The 23,012-nt window shown below is 39.9% G+C and overlaps 1 protein-coding gene across 3 annotated transcripts in view; it reads right to left on the bottom strand.

The window, feature by feature from the left end:
- Positions 1–23,012, bottom strand: part of DSCAM (DS cell adhesion molecule) — a 613,017-nt gene that overhangs the window by 222,925 nt on the left and 367,080 nt on the right. For 2 of the 3 annotated variants that reach the window (XM_034753123.1, XM_034753134.1), the window contains exons 5-9: positions 19,635–19,913; positions 17,581–17,856; positions 14,790–15,086; positions 13,686–13,961; positions 1,195–1,473 (exon numbers count right to left, since the gene is read on the bottom strand). In XM_034753123.1, coding sequence (XP_034609014.1) covers positions 1,195–1,473; positions 13,686–13,961; positions 14,790–15,086; positions 17,581–17,856; positions 19,635–19,913 — 1,407 coding nt within the window. Of the gene's footprint in view, positions 1–1,194; positions 1,474–13,685; positions 13,962–14,789; positions 15,087–17,580; positions 17,857–19,634; positions 19,914–23,012 lie in introns of those variants that run through there. The other variant, XM_034753142.1, reaches the window with a different exon arrangement.

Raw genomic sequence — 23,012 nt, forward strand, 5'->3', positions numbered from 1 at the left:
AATAAGATGTCAAGAATTATACCATTCAAAAACCAGTCGGAGAACACTTCAACCTTCCTGGACACTCAATTACAGATAAAGTCGCAATTCTTCAACAAAAAAACCTTCAAAAACAGACTCCAATGAGAAACTGCAGAACTGGAATTAATTTGCAAACTGGACACCATTAAATTAGGCTTGAATAAAGATGGGAGTGGATGGGTCATTACACAAACTAAAAATTATTTCCCCTTGCTAATTTCCCCCCCTACTGTTACTCCCACCTTTTAGTTAACTGTTTGAAATGAGACATCCTGATTATCACAACAAATTTTTTTTTCCAGCTGATAATAGCCCACCTTAATTGATTAGTCTCGTTAGAGTTGGTATGGCAACCCCCATCTTTTCATGTTCTCTGTATATATATATCTTCCTACTGTATTTTCTACTCCATGCATCTGATGAAGTGGGTTTTAGCCAATGAAAGCTTATGCTTATGCCCAAATACATTTGTTAGACTCTAAGGTGCCACAAATAATATTTTAAAAACTGATAAGCAGGAGGAAACTGCTAAAGGCAGTTCCTAGAAATTTTCATGTTCTCCAGTTTATTAGCATGATTTGTAGGAGATACTGTTCTTCTAAATTAAAAATACAGAGAATCATACTAGAACACCAATAAAGGGAAACTAATATAATAGCAGTTTAAATGCTTTGTTCCTAAAAGATGAGTGGGTTGGTGCTTCAAAATATTTTCCATAAATTAAATCCCGTGGCACCCATCTGTGCCCTAATGAATTCCTTGGTTGCTGATTAGGTTCAAGGCTCAGTACTTTCAGAAAGAAAAAGTTATGTTTGTTTTTCTGCTTTATTATTATGTGTTCTTTAAGATGAAAGAATCATAGAATATCAGGGTTGGAAGGGACCTCAAGAGGTCATTTAGTCCAACCCCCTGCTCAAAGTAGGACCAATTCCCAGACAGATTTTTGCCCCAGATTCCTAAATGGCCCCCTCAAGAATTGAACTCCTAACTGTGGGTTTAGTAGGCTAATGCTGAAACCACTGAGCTATCCCTCCCCTCAAAGACAGAATTTGTTAGGCCTGAGGGATTACCCCTTATACTCCACGATTTTATACCTCCATCAAACAGTGCTCATTTGGAAATATTGCTGACTTCTATTTAATTGGTGCCCTTCAGACTAATTACATATCTTACCTCTCACAATTAATTGGCTTTGGCGCTCCACAGCTGCAGCGTCATTTCTAGCTATACAGGTATAATTCCCATTGTGCATCAGTGAAAGATTAAAAATCCTTAAGGAGCTGGTGAAGTCAATGTTGTCAATAGTTACTCCAAGACTGGCTGGGATTGGCCTGCCATCCTTCTGCCAGGTGATTGTGATTGGCAAATCCCCTGAGACCACAACACATGGAACGAAGACTCGCTGTCCAATGGAGAACCTTGGAAACTCAAAAGGCTGGATGAAAGGTGGAACTGAAATAAAAAATTAAAAGAAAAAAGTTATTGCAAATATAGTATAATTATGGATAACACTGATAATTGTTGAAAAGAAAACTATTCTCAGCCTGCCAGCTGGTATGTCGCATATGTAATAGTAATAAAAAATAGTAACTACATAGCAATTTTTATCCAAGGATCTCAATATGATTTACATTAATTAAATAAGTTTTACAGCACTTCTATGATGTAGGCATTATTTCTCCCATCTAACAGGTGGATAAACTGAGGTGACAAGACCCTCAGAGATACTGATCACCTACAATTCCAACTGAAGTCAATGGCACCTGTGAGTGCTCAGCACCTCTTAAAATCAGACCATTACATGCTGATCCAGCAAGTTGTGGTTCCTGAAACATTCTCAGTAAGGCCTCCCAGAAAACAAAACTTCCATTTTGCAAAAAATGTTAAGGTTACAGCATTTGGTGGTGTTGTACATTGGGACAAAAATTGAGACAGATTAATTCTGTGTGAGAAAAATTAGAACAAGAGAGAAACCCATCTCAGAATAGCCGAGGGTTAGAGCACTCCCCTGGGAGGTGGGGGAGACCCATGTTCAAGTTCCCGCTCCGATTAAGAACAGGGAATTAAACTTGCGGGGTCTGACCTCCCAGATGAGTGCCCTAGCCACTGGACTACTGGCTATTCTATGGTGGATGGGTGTCTCTCCCTCTCTCTCAGTTCTATCCCTGATTTGAGAAACCTTCCCCACTAAAGTTTTATCAAAATCGATACCTTTCTGTGAAAAGTTTTGGTTCTGATGAAAAAATGTTTTGTTGAAAAATTCCTGCCCAGATCTAGTTCTGAGCACCCTAGACTCTCATGGAAATCAAGGGTGCTAAGTATGCTCTGGGAAGATTCAGCACCTTGCAGAATCAGGTCTTAGGCTGAGATCCTCAAGAGGTATTTAGGCACCTACTGCCAATTGATTTCAATGAGAAATCATTAAATACCTTTGAGGATTTAGGCCTTAGTGACTTTCTGACATCACAGAATAAGTCTGGAATAGAATTTTGTGTTCTAACCATTAGACAACTCTGCAAACAGTTACTCACAGCCACGTAATTATCCCTACTGTCTTCAAATGGGACTACTCAGATGCTTAAAGTTAAGCATATGCATAGGTATTTGCAAGATCAGAACCTTAGGGTGAAATTAATTTCTATGCACAAGGGCAGCAAAAGGTCTGTGCACTACTTCAGTTCCATGCAAGCCCTATTAAGAGGCCTAGTTCAACACATCATGTATTTATTAAGAAGGCTTAACTGGAATTAAACATTGTGCATGGGCCTTGTATCTGAGGGGAAAATGAAGCACTTTAGGTTTAATATGTCAAAGACTATGATTTGTGTCTACAAATTAATCAGAGAAATAATAAATATGTGAAGTTCTGATATTAACTTCACCCATTTGCACAAGCTCTTATAACAGAATCATGGGATAGATGTCAAGAGACCGAAGAAAAAATAATTTGAATTTGGAAGCCCTGCTGTTGTTGATAGCAGAAACATTCTTTCAGGTAGCAGTGACAGTCCATACTGATCCAGTAAATTATTGTCAGATGTTGGACATTGGAACAGTCCCAATTCCCATTCACGTTGATGACAAAAATGGCTATACAGAGTGTGGGTTAGGGTTCTTTGAATTGTTCTTTCTTCAACTTGTATTTTTGAGATTGACATTTCCATAGTCGTGAAAATGGAGACAAAGAGGAACAAAGTACTGGCTTTCCCCCTTCCCCATTCAAAAATGTCAATTCAGAGGACCCTAAGAGTAGTATAGCTTGAAGTAAAGATGCTAATTTAGGAGTACAGGCTCACATGCAGAAAGTCACCTGACATTACTTGTCATGGCTTCCAAATCTAGCAAATATTTGATAGAGATTGCATTAAAGCCTGAAAGTATTAGATACGCTGTACTAGACATCAGCAAAGCAGTTCAGACTGAATAGGGAATGTTTTTATGTAATATCTGAAAATAATTCACACATCTATACTTCCAGTTTCTTGCTGGGATCAGAAGCAGGTGTATAGTCTGGGGCAATTTTTGGCTTAAGTACTCGTGGAAAGTTCCAGAAACTTGCAAGAAAGACTCGTCTCATGAAATTCCCACCCTAATTTTGGCGATTCTGAAGGATCAAATTAACATTCAAATTTTTGAGCAACTTTTTGCAAGGTATTGAATTTAGCCTCTCCACCCTAATCTCTTGCATTATAATATGTAGGTTGACTTCACCACTATGTAGCAGTTTTCAGATGGAATTTAGAAAGTAGTTGTGACATTTTTGAAGACCAGCACAATGTCTCTCCAAACAGGTTATTAGAGCATAAATGAGACAGACCACTGTTTACTCCTGTTGTATAACCTTTAACAGGCACGTAACCTGTAGCAGTTTGGTGTCCTGGCAGGGAATATTTTTTAAAACCAATATGTTATTAGTATCATTGCTTTGATCAATTTCAATATTTCAGTGACAACTCCAACTTGTTGCTAACAGCTAATCTGATATTATATTTGTATGCTTGAGTTGCTCAAGACAGCTTCAATGAGCTAACCCGAGCAGGTATGTTCTTGGAAAACAAATATACTTAACATCTCAAGAACCCAATGACAGACAACAAAAAATCATTAGGCAAAATATGTCCCAATATTTCTAAAATAAAGTGGCTATAAGAGAGAGATTTCTGATATGTCATGTTTGAATAAATACAATTTGTACAAAGGTTGCATCTATCCCCAACTAAAGAAACTATTTCATTTCTTTTAAAAAATACAAAGCCCACCTTATCACTGTATTACTCCAGTTTTATGCTGGTATAACTGCAGTTACATTGGAGTGTAACACAGGGCCATATAGTACTTTTAGAAGTACAGACAAGTATACTATAACAAATACTTCAAAAATTGTGTTGCTAAAATGTACTGCTATAACAAACATTCTTTCCTGTTTGGCAAAAGCTTGGACTTGAGCAAACAGATCTCCAGAGCCTGTGGGCTTTTCCCCATATGCTCGGTGGATTGTTTTTCCAATCCCATGGTAAGAAAGAAAACATTGAGTAGGACAAGGAAAGATCCAGTGAAGAGTAAGCCTGGGGTAAAACAGTGCAAATTCCAGCTCTTGTAATGTTTTAGGAATGCTGAAGCTAAGAGCACTTATTTTATTTAAGAAGAGGATCATTGGTCAGGCTCACTAGTGCAGAAATGTTCAAATTATGTCTCCTTGCCCCAGCAAGCGCACCTGTGAGAGATTCCTTTGATTACCTTCAGTTTTCACCACTGCCTTCCAGGAGAGAAACAGCTTTAATGTCTTGGCCAAAGGTCCACAGCAACCTTGTTGGAGGAAATTGCTGAGGGGATTCATTGAAACAGTACATCCTCCAACTAATCAGTCTTTGCAATCTTCCCTGTGAGCATTGCCACTCTCACCCCCTGTGGTCCCCCACAGTGAAATTGAGGTTGTTGTCACTTTGTATCACTGTTCCTTAGTGGATTTTTCTGCAGCATGCGAACAGAAACACCTACATGAATGGCTTCTGACACACCCTTTCAAGGGTACAGAGTGAGCTCCCCTTTCCAGACTGGTCTAGATCCCCTGGCTGATACAAATAATGGCCTATGCATTGAGAGTGCAAGGATCAGGACAGTGTCTGGGCCTTGTGCAGACACCCAGGACTAGCCACAGTCGAGCTCTTTGTAAATTTCCTTAACAACATCTGGTTTCTCCTAAACAGTTTCATCAGTTGTGTGTTACTAAGTGCAGAATCCAACTTAGTCACTGGAGCATTAGACTTTCAATTGTCTGCCCCTTACTGCAGCATATTGAACCTTATCAGCAGGGATTATCATTCATCAAAATATTTATTCCAAACTGAAAAGAGTGACCAAATAAACAGACTAGACATCTGCTAACATTACATCTGCAAATGACATTTATTGATCTGAGCTACTGTCTCCATATGTCCTGGGTTCATTGCTAAGTGTTAATCTAGCCTGTCCTGAAAAGGGAGAAACAATGTTCTAAAAGCCTTTGCTAAGCAACTGCATAAAAAAAAGGGAGAGGGGCTGATTTGTGTGACTCTATTGCTGTGCAAAGACACTCATTTATCAGGGCACTGTATCATAGTGCATTCTTCACTTCTATGCCAATGACATATATATAAAGTACCCACTCCCCTGAAATACCCAACCCTACATTAAAAATATTGCAAAATCAAGCACTCATAAATTAGGAAATGCAAGAAGGTTTACATAGATTCTAAGGCCAGAAGGGGGCATTGTGAATGCGTAGTTTAACCTCCCACATAACACAAGTTACAGTTTTTTACCCAGTCATTCCTCCATTGAACTGTGGTTGAGTTGGACTATGTACTTTACAGAGACATCAATCTTGATTTGAAGATCTCAGTTGATACAGAATCCAACATGTTCCTTGGTAAATTGCTCCAATGGGTAATTACCTTCACTGTTAAACATTTGCACCTTAGCTCTAGCCTGAATGTATGTAATATCAGCTTCCAACCATTGAGTCTTACTATGCCTTTGTCTGCACAGGGAGCTAACTATTTCCACAGTTTGGGCCTTAGCCACACTAGAGATTGCCTCTCTCCTCATGTTATAGGTGAGAGGTTGAGATCTACTAAAGGACTTGAGCTAAGAGCCACTGATGTAAGTGAGAGGGGACCACCGGCAGGATGATTTTAAAGGACTATTGGCTCTCGAATTGACTCCTGCAACTACTTTGACAGTCATATTGGTTTCACACCAACTCCCCTGCTATCATAATTCCAGAATTACACCCAGGCAGTTGGTTTTACATCCACTTTTCCATTATTCATAATCCTGATATTATAATCTTACATATATGTGTGTACACATATATAATATTCATGTGTAGTATATATATTATATATATCATACACATATACCAGCCATAACCCTCAAATGAATGAGTAAGAGCCAGTTATTAGAGAAGAAACACCCTGATATAATTCCTCTATCAGGTTTGCAGGAGGTAAGGTGGTGTAACTTCAGCAGGAGGTAGTGGGAAGGTCTCTAAATCACAGAGATAAATAAGCTTTATGAAATCAGTGACATCACTTTTGAACGCTGCATTCTTTTAAAATTGTGCTGCATCGTCCTCTCTCTTGGACTTCTTTTTCAATTAATATCAGTAAGGGAAATGAAAAATTCCCCCAAACAAGGGAAATTCAAATGCAAAGAACTTAAACCAAAACAAACAAAAATCCTGCATTAACATGGCGTTAAGGGTAGAGATGGATGACATTTTTCAGACAGTGATGGCTGTGCTTCCCTTAATGTTGTCAGCCCAGTGGTTAGCACACTCAACTGGGATATAGAAAACTCAGGTTTAAGACCCTGTATCTAATATCCAAGATGAGTGCCCTAGCCACTGGACTATTGGCTGTGCTGGGGTAGCTCTGTCTTTCTCTCTTTCACAAGAAATTCCAAACTGGACTTGAGTAAAGTTTCATCAAAACTGCTATGTTTCTGTGCCCGATTTGATGAATTGGCATTTTTTGACGAAAAACTATTTTCTCAAAAAATTCCCAGACAGCTCTACTACTCCTGTACACACAAATACAATACATTTCATAAAGAGTTATCAAACCAAAATTAATATGTCATACTTTTCTATTTGTATTAAACAACAGTACACAAAATATTTTGTTACATACATGTATATGACTAATTCTCCATCACAAATACAGTACAATCATAGCAATGTAACAGCTTCCATGTCTATTTTTCAGCGGTGCCATTGTTTGCATTTTTGGAAGTAAAATAATCAGAAATACATAGCAGAACAGATATATTGTCTACTGCATGACTCAGGATACGTCACATTTGTGTTTTTTTTTTTAATGGAATTCAGCAACCTCTACACTGTGTTAATGCATACAAAACAATTTTTAAAAAGTTGAGATGTGAATTTGGAAGGTTTCCACAGAAGATATTTCATGTGAACATAGCAATAAGAGCAGCAAGGTTGCCAATTAATATAAAGGTACTCCAAAATATAAAAATAAAACAGTACTAGGAAGGGGGATCATAGCTGATTTGCACCTGGCATATGCAATGGACATATCCATCAACTTTCACCTGACAAGACAGCACAAACTGTTTCCTTGCTTTGTTGAAAAGTATTACCCATAGACTCATAGATTTTAAGGTCAGAAGGGACCATTATGATCATCTAGTCTGACCTCCTGCACAACGCAGGCCCCAGAATCTCACCCACCCACTCCTGTAACAAACCCCTAACCTACTATTAGAATAATAATACAGTATTAGACTATAGTGAAGTTGCAAAGCATATCAGCAATGAGAGGACACAGTGTAGGGCTATCTCACCATATAGTGTTTTCTCAAGCCTATACAAGGTTAAAATATCATTTCACGCAAACTGCGTATTTAAGCTGTTCAGGCCTCAGTGCCTTGTCTCAGCTCACTTACAGCAGAGGCTAGGAAGGATATCAAAGCTAAAAATAGAACAGGAATACTTGTGGCACCTTAGAGACTAACAAATGTTTCTCACCCCAAACCTTGCAACACTAGTCTCACTAGTGCAGAAATGGAGTAAGGCCTTCTTTATGTACATGCATGCAACGAAGCTCACATTTACTGTCAGACATATACTAACAATTGAACCAAGCATGAAAGAACTAGCAGATTGTTTGATGAACGTATAAAGAGATCCATAGAACCCTTGAAAGATTCTAGTTTTCTCCTTTCATGCCTATATAGTTTTAATTTTCTAAAGCAGCCTCCCATGCTCTGATCTGCAATGCAAATCAATGGGCAACATTTTATTTATTAATTAGAGAAAAACAGACATTTCCCAAGAAAGGCAAAGAGGAGCTATTGAGACAGTTGTAACATAAAATACCTTAGAAATAGCCCATAATTGGCTTTCCTGTTACCAGAGAAGAAACCCTCTAATATAATTCTTTTATAAGGTTTACAAAAGGTAAGGTTGTGCAACTTCCTCTAAACCATAGACATAAATAAACTCTATGGAATCAGTGATATTACATTTTAACACTGCATTTATTTAATGATGCTGTATCCTCCCCTCTCTTGGGCTTCTTTTTCAATTTGTTTCAGTAAGAGAAACGTGAATGAGAGCAGGCTGTTCAGCTGAGAAGCATCTCCTATGAGACCGACCAAAAAAATCACCACTTAGTTCTGATGGGTTTTACTATAGCTTGAATATATAATAATAATTTTGATCTCACAATTTGAAGGGTTAATTTTTCAACAATATGTTTCAAAAATATCATTATATATATATATACACACACACATACACACACCCTGTATTCAGTTACTTTAATGGTCTGGGCTGTAATTGTACATGCTGGGTGTCTGCCACGGGCTGACATTTTTTTGAAAATTTCAGCCACAATCGTTTGGCTGTTTCCAAAACAAGGTTGGGGGAAAATACATTGTTATGCTCATGTAAACCATTCTAATAATCTTTCCTTCAAGAAGATCTCGCACCCATGCTTTAGGGCAGGGACTTCACATTTGTCAGGGAGGTGGCTTTTGTGCCAGGGACGTGCCCTTCACTATCCCTGAAAAAAAGCCATCCACAGTTGGCCAAGTTATGACTTTTTGAAAAATCACAGTTCACACTTGCTCAATAGAGACTTGCTAGAACTTCACAGCTAAAAACTCCAGAGAGTCTATCTGCACTCAGCATGCTCCAGCTCGGCTTGCAGCGGGAGGAGGGGGGGGCGGAAGGGGAGGAGGGGGAGCAGAACTTTCCCGCAATTGCAGCTGTGGATGGCTGTGGGTGGGTTGGGGACAGGCATCAGAAATGACAGCAGGGAGCCTGTCTCTCTTGTGCTCTCAATGTTCCCTTGTCACAGTTCTCGGGCTGATGATGGGTGCTTTCTACTGGACGGGCACTGAAAAGTCCTCAGGGTGCCCCCCTCTAAATAGGAGTCCCTAGGATTTCTGGGGATGGAGTTCTTGGCTCCCACTCCCCTCGTCCGTTTTGTCTGTTCTCAGCTTCTATAATCCCAAAAGGAGTAGAGAGTAGCAGCACCAAACAACTAATCATCTTACCTTGGGGCTTGCCGGACTTATCTTACCTGGCTGGTATAACTGGGTCACTGTCTCCTTGTAAGCACATGGGGCCGGGGATGGTAAATGGCCTTCCCAAGGGAAGTTCCCATGAAGGCTTCCAGGAGTCTTCTCTGGGAAGTGTAGAGTTGCCATATGCTCTTTCCCACAGCTGCCCAGCAGCTGCTGGGAACTTCCTGTTTTTAAGCCTTTATTCCACCCTTGACTTGATTGACAGAGCCGGAGGGATGGGGCTAGCCTTGCCCACGGCACCTCTTTAAACCCTTTATCACCAGTGCAGGGTTTATACACCCTGTCACACCCCCTTTTGGGTCCGGTCAATATGGAGGAGCAAGCTGCCCAATTCAAATGCAGAGGGAACAAGAGTTGTACCCAGAGGGTGAGGGAGAACTGAAAATGGTTGGACAAGGAGACTGGGATGGGGAGCTCAGAGGGGAAGACTGGGACTGAAAAGCCTAGGAGTAGAGACTGGGATTGACGAGGTGAAGAGAATGGAACTGGAAGGAGGACACAGGTGGGGAAACGATAAGGACTGAAACAAGGACAGGTTGGACAGGACAGAGCAGAATGGGGCAAGTTTGGGAGGAATGAACAGAAGAGTCTGTGCAAACAGGAGAACCACCCTTTAGTTCAAGAGACAGAAGTCTGTGCAGTGGATATCAATATGATGCCATAGGATAGAATTTTTACTTTTGCAATTTGGTTTATTAAAAAGCCAGGAAATTACCCACAGATAGCTACATTGAAGAAATATTATTAAGGTGGCAAAGGCAAGCACTCAGAAGTTAGGAAATGGCAGAATTAAGATTAGCTGTGCAAATGAAATGGATGAAATGTAAGGGCCTGTGATATATAGAGGGTCAGACTAGATGATCTACTGGTCCCTTCAGGCCTTAAACTCTATGAAACTATTTCAAGATATTTGAATTAATCTATTGAAGCTGCTCCACATTTTGTATTTTTCAGTATCAGACATAACAGTGTCAGTCTGAATTATGGAGGAAAAGATAGCACACTAAAATTATAATAGTTTACATTATATTTTCAAGCAATAGGAAAATACTGACTGTTGTTAACTGCTAATGCTCCAAGGAACTATATATAATATGCAGGATAAAATCCGTATGTAGTTATTAACTATTGCAACAATAAAATGTGTAGCTGTCCAGGATAATTTACGGCAGTGCTGGACTACAGCTAAAATATATAACAACTAAATTAAAATTAGTTCAGATTTGACGAGACAACAGAATAAAGCCCATTTTTGGAATCTTGTATTTAATGTAAAAATAATTTGTTAGGATACGGATTTAGCTAGTTTATTTTTTTAAATATCTCATTCTTGTCAAGATAAATTAAAGGCTTCTGAATCGTTTGAGACTTTCAGAGAGAGGCAGAGTCAAGTTTGAAATCTGTTATCCACTGGAAGTCAAAATGCCACCCACCCACCTCAATGGGTGGGGGAACTTAATGGGGCTGGTGGCGAAGGAGGGGAGCTCCAGCAGCGAGCGTGGGAGACACATTGAGGGGCACCAGTTACCTCCTCTCCCCCCTGGAATATCTGGCACCCATTGGCCAGCTGGGGGGGGGGGGGTTGAGGAGAAGGACAATGTTTGGCTCACATCCCCAAACTCCAGGAATTTAACCTGAAGCCTGGGCCATGTGGGCCCTCTTTCATCTCCATTCCAGCAGCCCCATCCTCCTACCCACCCGGACCTAAGAATGGGAATCCAGTCTGGCAGATGCTGTGGGTCTAGCTGTTCACACATTGAGGGTCAGGAAGGAATTTTTTCTTCCATATGGCCAGTTGGCAGAGGCCTGGAGAGATTTTTGCCTTCCTCACAGCACCTTGGAGCCACAGTAGGTTAAGCAGGAATGTTCTTGCTAACTGAGGTAGCTGGTTGAGTTATTAATTCATCAAAACTTGTGGCCAGTTTCCAGTGCCATTAAAAAGATAAAGTGAATGGCTCCCAGAGGTAAAAGACATGGGATTTTGCTGATGGGTCTTGGGCTAATGGGATAGAGTGAGACCTGGTGGCACTCATGGGCCAAGGTCCTCACCTTCTGCCTCTGTCCCCCTAATAGGGGTGGGGTTGGTAGGACTCAGAGCCTGCTGAGTCCTGGGGGGTAGGCTGAGGAAATCCTACCCCAATTTATGGGTTATATGGAAGGAGCCCTGTAACTGCTGTACTGGAGCCACTTAAATGCCTGGTATAGGAGATAGCACCCCTCCCCTGTGTTAAAGTTTAATAAAAGTCATAGGCTACATCTACACTACAGGGGGGAGTCGATTTAAGATACGCAAATTCAGCTACGTGAATAGCGTAGCTGAATTCGACGTATTGCAGCCGACTTACCCCGCTGTGAGGACCGCGGCAAAATCGACCTCCACGGCTTCCTGTCGACGGCGCTTACTCCCACCTCCTCTGGTGGAGTAAGAGCGTCGATTAGGGGATTGATTGTCGCGTCCCTGAGAGGTCGATTTCTACCCGCCGATTCAGGCGGGTAGTGTAGACCTAGCCTCAGTCTTAAAATCCATCCACATGTCTGAATCTAAGGCATCAAATCGCTTTCAGAATGGCAGTTGTGTTTTGATCTAGATATCTGAATTGCCTAGGTATGGCACCAATGCTTTTCTTTACAAATATAGTAAGAGCACTCCCATCTACATCTGATTACATTAGCTGTCATAAGCACTTGAAGAATGATATAATTAAAAGATGGTATTCTCAACCAGGGGGAACAGTAGAGACGATATCAGCACAATCACTAATTTAACATTCATTTTCACAGAGATGCACCAACGGCAGTTTTGCAAGACTATTACGGTGACAGACAAGATAGAGCATATGATAAAAAGCTGCAGTGTTAGCAGCTTTTTATAACAGATTGCGTGGAACAGTGCCCCTTCTGGGCTAAAGAACATGATGGGTCACTCCTTAAAGGGTTCACAGTACTACTGGTTACAACCTAATCCCTCCACCCCTTCAAGTAATAAGCAATTAACATAATTCTAGAATGAAAACAAGAAAAAAGGCTTAGAAATATTCTTGGTATCTTATCTAAGGCCTGAGACATATTAATCAAAGAAAAATGCAAAAGGGTAGAAAAGCTTTTGAACAAATTCATAAGGGGAAAATGTACTTCAGTTCTTCCTGTAGGCTTATATGAAATGAACTTGTTAGTCATCTTGGATGGGGGACTGGACCGCATCGCAGTACAACCTAGTTTTGAACAATCAGGCATAATGAGCACTTTTGTGCTTTTTATCTTTAATGTCTTTGTGTGTGGTCTGGATGCAAAGCTTGGAAATTATCATCATCTACTTCTGAATGTTTACATCCTTGTATGGGAACTTTTGTATTGATTCAAACATCCTGTTCCAAATTACAAGTGGTGTAACATTAAAATGAACTTAGAGAAATGGCTCTCTCTTTAAAGCATCAACATCTCCCTGAAAAAAACAATTCTTATTTTTTTTTTAAATCAAGTTTAATTAATTTAGCTCTTGAATCTGTTTACTGCTTACTGGAGAAAAAGGAGAAATAGACACAATTCATAACTAACAAAACCTCATTGCATTTGCTAGCAGCTGAAAAATAACTAGGTTACAAAACTGACTTTAGTCATCAAGAAGAGACAATGACCAATGAAACTTCAGTGAACATAACATTGAATGATCAGTCATCCTCAGCCACTGAGTCATCTCATAAGAAAACAAAGAATTACATTCCATGCTCTTTAGTCTTCAGTTTTTAGAAGCACTCGTGTCCTCGTCATCATATAAGGCCAGATTCTCCGAGATTTACTCATGGTGCGCAGTACCTTACTAAGTAAGTAGCCCCACTGAAGTCAACAGGACAAGGCACAACTCAATGAGAGCAAGTCTGGTATAATATGATATCTATAGATGACTATTGGCTATATATCATGCCTACACAATTGTTAAAAAAAAAGCAGATTAACTGTCCTATTGCTTATTTTCTAATCACCAATACAATTTTACATGTGTGGATTCTTGTACTGATTAAAAACCTTCTGGCCATTAGCTTAGCTTTATATTTCAATATAAACATTACCTTTTACAGTCACATGTACACTCTGGCTTGTAGACAGCTGGGGTTGAACCAGAACATTGCATGTATATTCCCCCTCATCCACTTCCTTCTGCACATCTGAGAGTTTCAGCGTTCCATTGTTTTCGAATGCTACTTGGCGATGGTTAAAAGGAAGCAGGTCAGAGTTCTTGTACCATTTAATGGAGTAATATGGATAGCCAATCACACGGCAATGTATATAGGTGTCCCGTCCTGCTATTGCTGTGATATTTTTCATTGGACGGATGCTTGCTGGCCCTGGAAAAGTACAAAGAAACTCTTAAAAATAATTTAAGGGCATACTTGCTAGAGGAAATATTCATTTTTTGCTGATTATATAAATGTTTACAACATCCATTAATGTAGCCTGCATAACATTTCTTCTTAACATTTGACAGTTTTTGCTTTTAAGAACCACTTAAGCAGTCTCCCTAATCTTTATGTGCTCTAGTTTCTCTCGCCCTACAGCATACATTCTAATTAGGGCTGTGGTATATGTTTGTATTATTGAATACTTGTCTGATAAAATCTTTGCTGCATTACAAATTAAAGACTAGAGAATGATTTAATTAAATGTCCAATACTAAAACGTATGCTAAGCTAGAATCCTGTTATACATGAGAACACTGACAAAGTTAACATTCATTCTGATGTATATAAAATATAATATTATGAGGATGGGTATTATGCCATGAAGAACTACAAGTTCAAGCTAATGTACCATGTGCATGAGTAATTACAATGAATGTAGGACAACTAAAGGAGGAGAGGAAAATAAGAAACACATGCATGCAAAAACTAAAATAGGAAAACATATTAGTGAGGACGCTAACCCTCATGCTTGAGGAACATAAGTTTAGGGAAAGAGATTGTATAACAAGCTGACTTCACAAGCCAAAGAGGGAAGGGGCCTTCCAACCTTAAACCATACAACAGAGTTTCTAGAGGGGGTTGAGGGAGGTGTGAAGATGGGAGAACCACAGTAAATCAGTTTCGGCATTCCAAGATTCAGACCAGTGCATGCAACAATCTTCTCCACTACAATGAGTTATGTGTGTTTTTTTGAGGAGCTGATTTGACAAGCACCTCTTACGTTTATTCGAGCCTGGTACAGGATGACTCCAGCAGAGTTGTTGGCAGTACAGCGATAGACTCCCCCATCTCGAACTTGAGTGTTAGAGATATTCAGGTAGCTGACCACATTGCCCTCAGAGGTGATAATCTGGCTGATACGGTGATTACCATCTTTGATTATGGGGTCTTCATCTAGTGTCCAGGTGATTGTAGGCAGAGGAGTCCCCTTCACATTGCACATAAGGGAGACAGGTTCTCCTGGACTCACCACTTTCTCACTGAAGGCAGAAATGATTTTGGGAGTTCCATCTGAAGAGGAAACGGAAAGCAAATGAACAGCATGTATGCACAATAAAACTGCTCTCACTACCTTTGTTTAGCCCATAAACCAAGAATTCTGAAAGGGACACTAACCTTCATCCTTCAGGAACATAAACCAACCTCTAATTAATGAAGGTTAGGAAGGATTTTTCCTGTGAACAGCTTATCTAATAACTGCTTACTGCAGGGTTTCTTTTGCACCTTACTCTGAAGCTTCAGGTACTGACCACTGTTGGAGAGATGATACTGGACTAGATGGACCATTGGTTTGTTCTGATATAGCAATTCACATGGTCCTGTGAAAAAGGCTTGGATGCCATAGGCAATTGAGAAGCCAAAGAAGTAGAGTGTAAGCCTAAGATGGGGTTTGGGGATATACTTATTATACATTTCAGTTCCTTTGAAAGTTAAGGATGAATAATGTTGGCCAAAGCCAGGCGTAACTCGTGTATGCTAATTCCAAACAGCTCTGCAAATTCAGTTCAGTCCTGCAATATCTCTTTTATACCAGTATTAAAATAAGCCTTTTCCAACTATAAATTGCTACTCATGCTGATGATGACAATTTTTGAGGTAGCTTAGTGTTGTACACAAATCTACCAAGGTGGAGAGGACACCAAATATATTTTCCTGTGACCCATGTCACAATTTAACCGAAGTCTCCAAGGTGCAAGCGAGAAAAGGTAAGGATTTTCAAAGTATGGAGTAGAATTAAATTATTCTCTAACTGGATAGCACAGAAGGGTAATGGTTTTAACAAAAATGACACCCTATTATTATTTAGAAGATTCTTTCCCAGATTTTGCAATACAGTACACTCTTTCTGTTGTTCTTTTTTAAATTACGGTATACTTTACGAGTGGTGTTTAGAATGGATTTAAATGTAATTGGGGGTAAGAATGCATCTGGTTCAGCTCATAATATGTAGGAAGCAGTCTAGTAAGAGGTTTAGAAAACAATTCTGTATGCCATTGTCTGGATCTAATGCATAGTGGGGCCAGCCAATTAGTTTTAAAGTTGAGAAAATATTAGCATCAGCAAAGACTATAAGGGGGTGGTTTAATCACAGTATAAAGAACAGCTTAAGCCTCTTGAAAACCCCTCTCTTCCCACCCAGTGGGTTTTGCCCTATGGGAATAACTCATTTTAATTCCATACAAGATGTAATGGGGAAGGACATCAGTGACAAGCATCAGTAACTCTAATGTTGTGAGAGAATACGTAGTGCACTCAGCACATTTCATGGAGGCTCAGACCAGCATAATTCCATTGGAAAGAGCCTCTCCTTACCTAGTAATCTCAACACAGGAGCACACAGAAAACTGAGGGAGATCTCGTGATGTGTGTAGAGCTTGAATTGCTATCCCCACAAAATGCGCTGAATCTCAGCAGGATTAAAAAAAAAGTACAGCAATGTTCTCTCTCCCCAGCACAATCACCTAAGAGCATCAAAATTATCATTTCCAGTACATTGAAACACCTACATTTCAGCAGGGACATTAGGTTGGGTTTCTTATATATTTTTTCTCTCTCCCTCTCTCTTTGTTCCTGTCCTATTGGATGCGTGACAGAGTATTTAAAATTTCTTTCTTCATCTCTGACTCTCTCTCTTCCTTTCCTTTTCCATGCATTCGCACTGTCATCTCTCACAAGACAAAAAAGCTATCGGCTTTTCATCCTGAATGGAAACTGACACACGACAAATAAATCAGTGAGTGCGCTCAGTATGCACCTCTGCCCTTTTTTTATTCAAGTGACAGGCTTTTTTGGAGATGAAAGCAGACATTATTTTCCCAGCAAGACCCGAGTGTCTTTGAAATCTTTCCTGCTGTCGCTCTCTGATAACCTGCACTCTCTCGACATCATTATAGATTATCAATATGCTCTTTAGGCTTTCTTAGTCACAAGAGATGGTTGCCGAGGTAACTAGGTCCAGGCAGGTAATCTCTTCTTTTTCTGTAAAGACTAAAAATAGTGGCCATGCCATGACTGCACTACAGCCTCATTAGTGAACCGGCTCTGTACAAATTGATTACTTTCCTCACTTGATTATTATGTGGAACATTGTGTCAGTTACTTAGGATGATCTCCAGACCTTCAACTGATTTCACAACCAGCCTGAAAACTGTGTTTGGAATGAAATGTTTGATCCTTGGTAGGGATCTCTCTTCTCTCTTGTCCTGGAGTTACAGAATTTTGGATAGTAGCAAAAAATTAATGCATTTGGTGGGGCTCCAGTAGGAGGGATATTTTTCAAATAAATTTCTTTGACACCTGGATCCTAATTTCCTCTCATTTGTTGTTCTGGAGCATGGAGAGGCACAAATATCCCCCAAAGTGTGTGGCTAGTTTGATCCTTCCTACAGGCACAGGGTCTTCTCTCTCTTTATAATTGGAGACCACAAGCATATTGTATATCCTATATACATACAATAACACTTCACTGTAGCCAGTAACCCCACTAAAGCAGGTAATGACTAACCTTCTAGCACCACCTGAACATAGTCTTGAGCAGACATCTTGTCCTTGCGTACAAAGCACTGGTACGCTCCACCATCACTTTTGGCCATGCCATCCATAATGAGATTCTCATGGTTGATCCCCATGATCCTCACATTATTTCCAGGGTTGATGATTTCACCATTTCGGTACCAGGAGAGTTCTTGGTCCTCAGTTCCAGTCACACTGCAGGACAAGGACACTTGACTACCAACACTGCTTTTAACTTTCCGTGGACTGATTGTGGCTTTCAGAGGCTCTGAAGATTTAAGTCAAAAGGGAGGGGGGGGAAGGAAGACATTATGTATCTTTTAAAAAAATATGACTAACAGGTGACCTGTCACTGAGAAAAAATACTGAATCACAAATACACATCTCTGAAATGAGAATAGGTGACCATGTTTGATTTCAAGGGCCTTTTAAGGCCACAGTCCCACAATTAGTTCTGCACAGGCAGATCCCTATACCCAGCTGGAGTCCCATTGCCATCAGTGGGGCTCTGCTTGGATGCAAGGGTGTCTCTGTGTGGAACTCACTGTGGGATAAGCACACCAAGCAGTAAGATAGCCCACCTGACTTTATTCTCAGTATCATCATTTAAGAATATGATGATATATTTTTATTGAAGTTTGATATTATGTGTGAAAGAAAATTCACAGTATTGAAGTAACAATAGTAAACACAAGGAAGGGAGTCTTTATCCACACACATACCAACAACTAAAGCTACTGAATTTGGATCTGCATCCCAACCTCCCTACATTTTGATTGGGCCCAGTACATATATAACAGACCACCATGAAATTTATATTCAGATGGGATTCTTCCCCAGGATTTTTGTTCAATATCAGCTCTATCAACAAGAAATAATTCAAAACATAATACATCTCTTTTATCATCTGTAGATATGCGTTATGAATCAAATGTGATGAGATATTGTTTATTTAGCATGTTTAATGACCAGCATTGTACCTAATATTGGATGCGCTCTCAATATTACTTAATTATTTTACATCTCTCTCTCTCTCTCTCTCTCACACACACACACACAGAGCTATAGATATAAGATGTTATACTATATTCTGTAAAACAGATGAGTTAAATAAATAATTATATATGATATTTTATACACACATACACAATTCCTTAGTTAACTTAATTCTGCTTTAAAGAATATTGTATAATATGATAATGGAAATGTTATTATTATTTCTCTATTGAGGATTGCTAGATAATCCTGGTCTGTTATGAGCCTGTACAATATTAAATGGATCTGATTCATCTACCTGTTATGAATGTTTTACAAATGTAGCCATCTTTTTAAATTTCTGAATCATTGATAAAAGATGCTGATTTTCTTTGGATGTATTTGTTATTTGTAATTATTTACTGAATAATTTTTAGATGATGGATTGTTCACACACTGTTCCTTTTCAGAATTTCTTATTCATGTTGTGTGGTTGCAAATCTAAGTCAAATGGTATTGTTTCTGTTCCTTTATACCAAAAAAATTAAACAACAGAAGAATAACAAACAGCAAACTGTCTTTCCAATACAACAAGTCCAATTCAGACTAATAATCATGTATGATAAAATTCATGAGACATTCAGGATTTGCATACATTTTCATGAATACTCAGGGATTATCTGAATATTCAAAATAATGAATAGCAGGAACCCCTGTGACCAGAGCTTGACACTTTTATTCAGAAGACTGTTTGCAATTCATCCACTTCTATTACTAAGCAAAATACATCCTTTATGTGAAAAATCACATAACCATGTGATAAACTGAGTTCATTTTGCACTTCTGATCTCTCATCTGCATTCTGCCCGCTAATCCATCTCCACTAAGACAGTTTATAACATTCCAAACCTTTGAGCAGCTTCAAGGAGCCACCATTGACAATAACAAAACAAAACAAAAACAATAACAAAAGAACCGTCTACAAAATATTTCCTTCTTTTCCTTCCATTGCAAAACCAAGCACAATCATGGGTTTGAAATTATGCTTGCCACATTCAGTCCTGGACTTACGTTTTACATGTAGATGCCCTATCACCTCAGCAGTACCATAGTTGTTCCACACCTCACAAACGTAGTTGCCTGAGTCCGAAGGACGTGTGTTCTCTATCAGCAGACCTGTGACTGTCTGCCGAAACCTGCTATCTGGCTCCCAGGGAACATTGTCCTTCAGCCAACGGTACTTTGGTGCTGGGTGCCCCGATGCTTTGCAAGGCAGCTCCACTCGCTGTCCTGCCATGGCTTTACGTTGGTCAAACCCATCCAGAATAGACGGTGCTGAGTTTGCTGGGTCTGGAAAGCAAATAGATGTTTTCAGTGTAGTTAATTAAGATTATTACATTTTCTAAGCAATATGCTGCTATTTATCTTCTTTTTTTTTAGTTGCTATCCCAGAATTTTATGTACTGTAAACTGCTACTGTGCACCAGTCATCCAGATTGTGGTATCTCAGCAGTATTGGCTTCCATCCAGCAGCATGTACTAACTAAACATTGCATGATTACTTGGAAGACCGCCCACTGGATTTTTTCCAGGTGGCAGTCATTCTTCACGTCACCCATCAGGAAAGAGAAGAGCCAGAAACTGTAAACACATTTCACCTAGAACTAAACCAACATATTCCACCTGCTTCTAAGTGGTTGGAGAGTTTTCAACTAGAAGAGTGAATTATTCCCTTGTCAGAAGAGAAATGGGCAGAAGCAAGGGGCATGTAGTCTAATTGACAAATATTGTATATTCTTAAAAAGGAATCTTAGATAGCAAAAGTAAACTAGAGCTTATAACTCCAGCAAACTGCTCTTTGTTCAGGTTCCCAGGAAGACTCTCTCACACAAACAAGTCCCAACTGCCATGTGACTGTTGTTATTTCTATTCTAGAGAAATGTGGCACATCATGCTTCGATACCTTCACCAAACATAACGATCTATGTGTTATGTCTTCTTTTTTAGCCCGTAAGCTCTTTAGGACCAGGGGCTATCATTTTCTTATGTTTGTGCTTCATGCTGTACAATGGGGCCCAACCTAACTGAGGCCTCTAGGCATTACCACACAATTCATGTTTATTACTACTGCTACTAACATAAAATAAAATACATAATTATTATAATATCAAATATTGACTTAAATGAAGCTATTTTTTTATATCTTAACCAATTTTATGATAACATTTTAACCATGGTAGACTCCACGTTAAACTTCCCCCTCTCTCTCACCTAGCACATGTTGATCTATTTGTTGCACTCCATCTGCTGTGTACTACAGAGTTGTTATGCAAGTTATAAAAACAATTCTAAAAAATAAAATACCATTAAACTGCAACCAAATGGACTAAGCAGTCACCCATGTTAATTTTATATAAACAGTTAGTAAAATGTGAATTGTCAGGTTTAATCAAAGATAACCACACAATCTTTGCCTCTATCTGGATGCTAGCAAAACACTTGAACCATTATAAAATGGTTACTAACATTTCCGTAAATGTTGTTCTTTGCTGCCTTGTGTATTGCACACAGCTATAAAGGGCAGAACTGTCCCTGACCCCCCTCAGTTCCTTCCCCCCAGAACACTCCGATAGAGAGGGGAAGGAAAGCAAGGTCTGGAATGGACATGTGCAACACATCTTGAAGAACAACAGTTACAGAAAGGTTATTAACTGTTTCTTCTTCTTTGAATGACTGCACATGTCCATGCCACTGTAGCTGACTCACAAGCAATCCCAAGTGCAGGTGGGTTCAGAGTCTATGTGAACAGGGACAGGAGGACCACTCATCCAAATTTAGCATTGTCTCTAGATGGTTGGGAGATGGCGTAGTGAGAGGTAAATGTAGGACAAGATGACCAGGTTGGTGCTTTGCAAATGTCTAATATGGGAATGTTAGCCAGAAAGGTCACAGAGGCTGCTTGGGACCTAGTCAAATGACCCAACACTCTATCCAGAGGCTTCATGTTAGCCAACTTGTAACAAAAACAAATACAACTGGATATCCAAGACCAGATCCTTTGAGTGAATACAGAACTGCCCTTCCTTCTGTCTGCAAATGCAATAAACAACTGAGTCGGAGACCTGCAAGGTTTAAACTGATCCAGATAAAAAGTGAAAGCTCTTCTAACATCAGAGCATGAAGGCTCTCCTCATCCTGATGACTATGATGCTTTGGAAAGAAAGTCAGCAAGAAGATTTCTTGGTTAAAAGTGGTTTGAAAAGTGGAAACCACCTTGGTAAGAAATTTTGGGTGAGGATGATGGTAAACTTTTTCTATGTAGAAACATGTATATGGAGGATCTGACACTAGCGCCCTGAGCTCTCCCAGTCTTCTGGCTGGTATAATGGCCACTAAAAAAAGGTACATTCATCAAAGGATGCAGCTGGGAGCAGGTCAATAGAGGCTTGAAGTGGGGGGGAACCCATCATCTTTGCTAAGACTAGATTCAGACTGCATGGGGGAGCAGCATTCTGCACATGCAGAAATAGTGTGTCCAGGCCCTTTAAAAGTCTTACAGACATTGGGCTGGAAAAAGAGATCAGTTAGCAATAGGTGGGAATGCTAGGCTAGACACCGGGGAAGAGATATCTCAGTGGTTTGAGCATTGGCCTGCTAAACTCAGGATTGTAAGTTCAATCCTTAAGGGGGTCACTTAGGAATCTGGGGCAAAATCAGTACTTGGTCCTGCTAGTGAAGACAAGGGGCTCAACTTCCAGTTCTATGAGATAGGTATATCTCCATATATATATGGAGGCTGCACACTGATTGAGCTAATCTCCAACACTTGGTGTTTTTGGGACAGAAGATAGTCTAGCATGTGCCTAATAGAAGCAACCCTTTCAATCTGGATCAAATGGAAAATCTCTTTCATTTAGCCAAGTAAGTGCTCTTACTGGTTTTGTACTATTCAGCAGCACCTCCTGAACTTCCCTAGAGCAGGACACCTCCACCAATGTCAACTGGGGGCTGGTCCCATTCCCACTCTTCTTGGGATTGCTCATGAGAAGGGTCCTGAATTTGCTTGGTGCTGGGCTCAGTACCAACGCTAAGTTGTTTGCGGCATTGATGTTCCTTATGGCCAGTAGATGGAGTTGGCTGAGATGGATGCAGAGATGCTCTTGATTGAGGGGGAAACCTCAATCCTTCCCAAAGCAGGTCCTAAAGCCCTTACAGATGCTACATCTGTCACTTACGTGAGCCTTCCCCAAGCACTTAAACAGCTGAGGTGAGGGTCCCTAATCAGCACTGCCTTACCACAAGAGTGGCAGGGCTTGAAGCCCCAAGAGTGCAGCATAACTCCAGTACCAGGGCTGGTACCCAGATTAGGCACCAGAAACACACAAACAACAACAAAAACTATTTTTTTCTTTTTCAACTAATCTACGCTAACTACACAGATTCTAAAAA

The sequence above is a fragment of the Trachemys scripta genome, chromosome 1 (assembly GCF_013100865.1).
Source record: "Trachemys scripta elegans isolate TJP31775 chromosome 1, CAS_Tse_1.0, whole genome shotgun sequence".
Classification (NCBI taxonomy): domain Eukaryota; kingdom Metazoa; phylum Chordata; order Testudines; family Emydidae; genus Trachemys; species Trachemys scripta.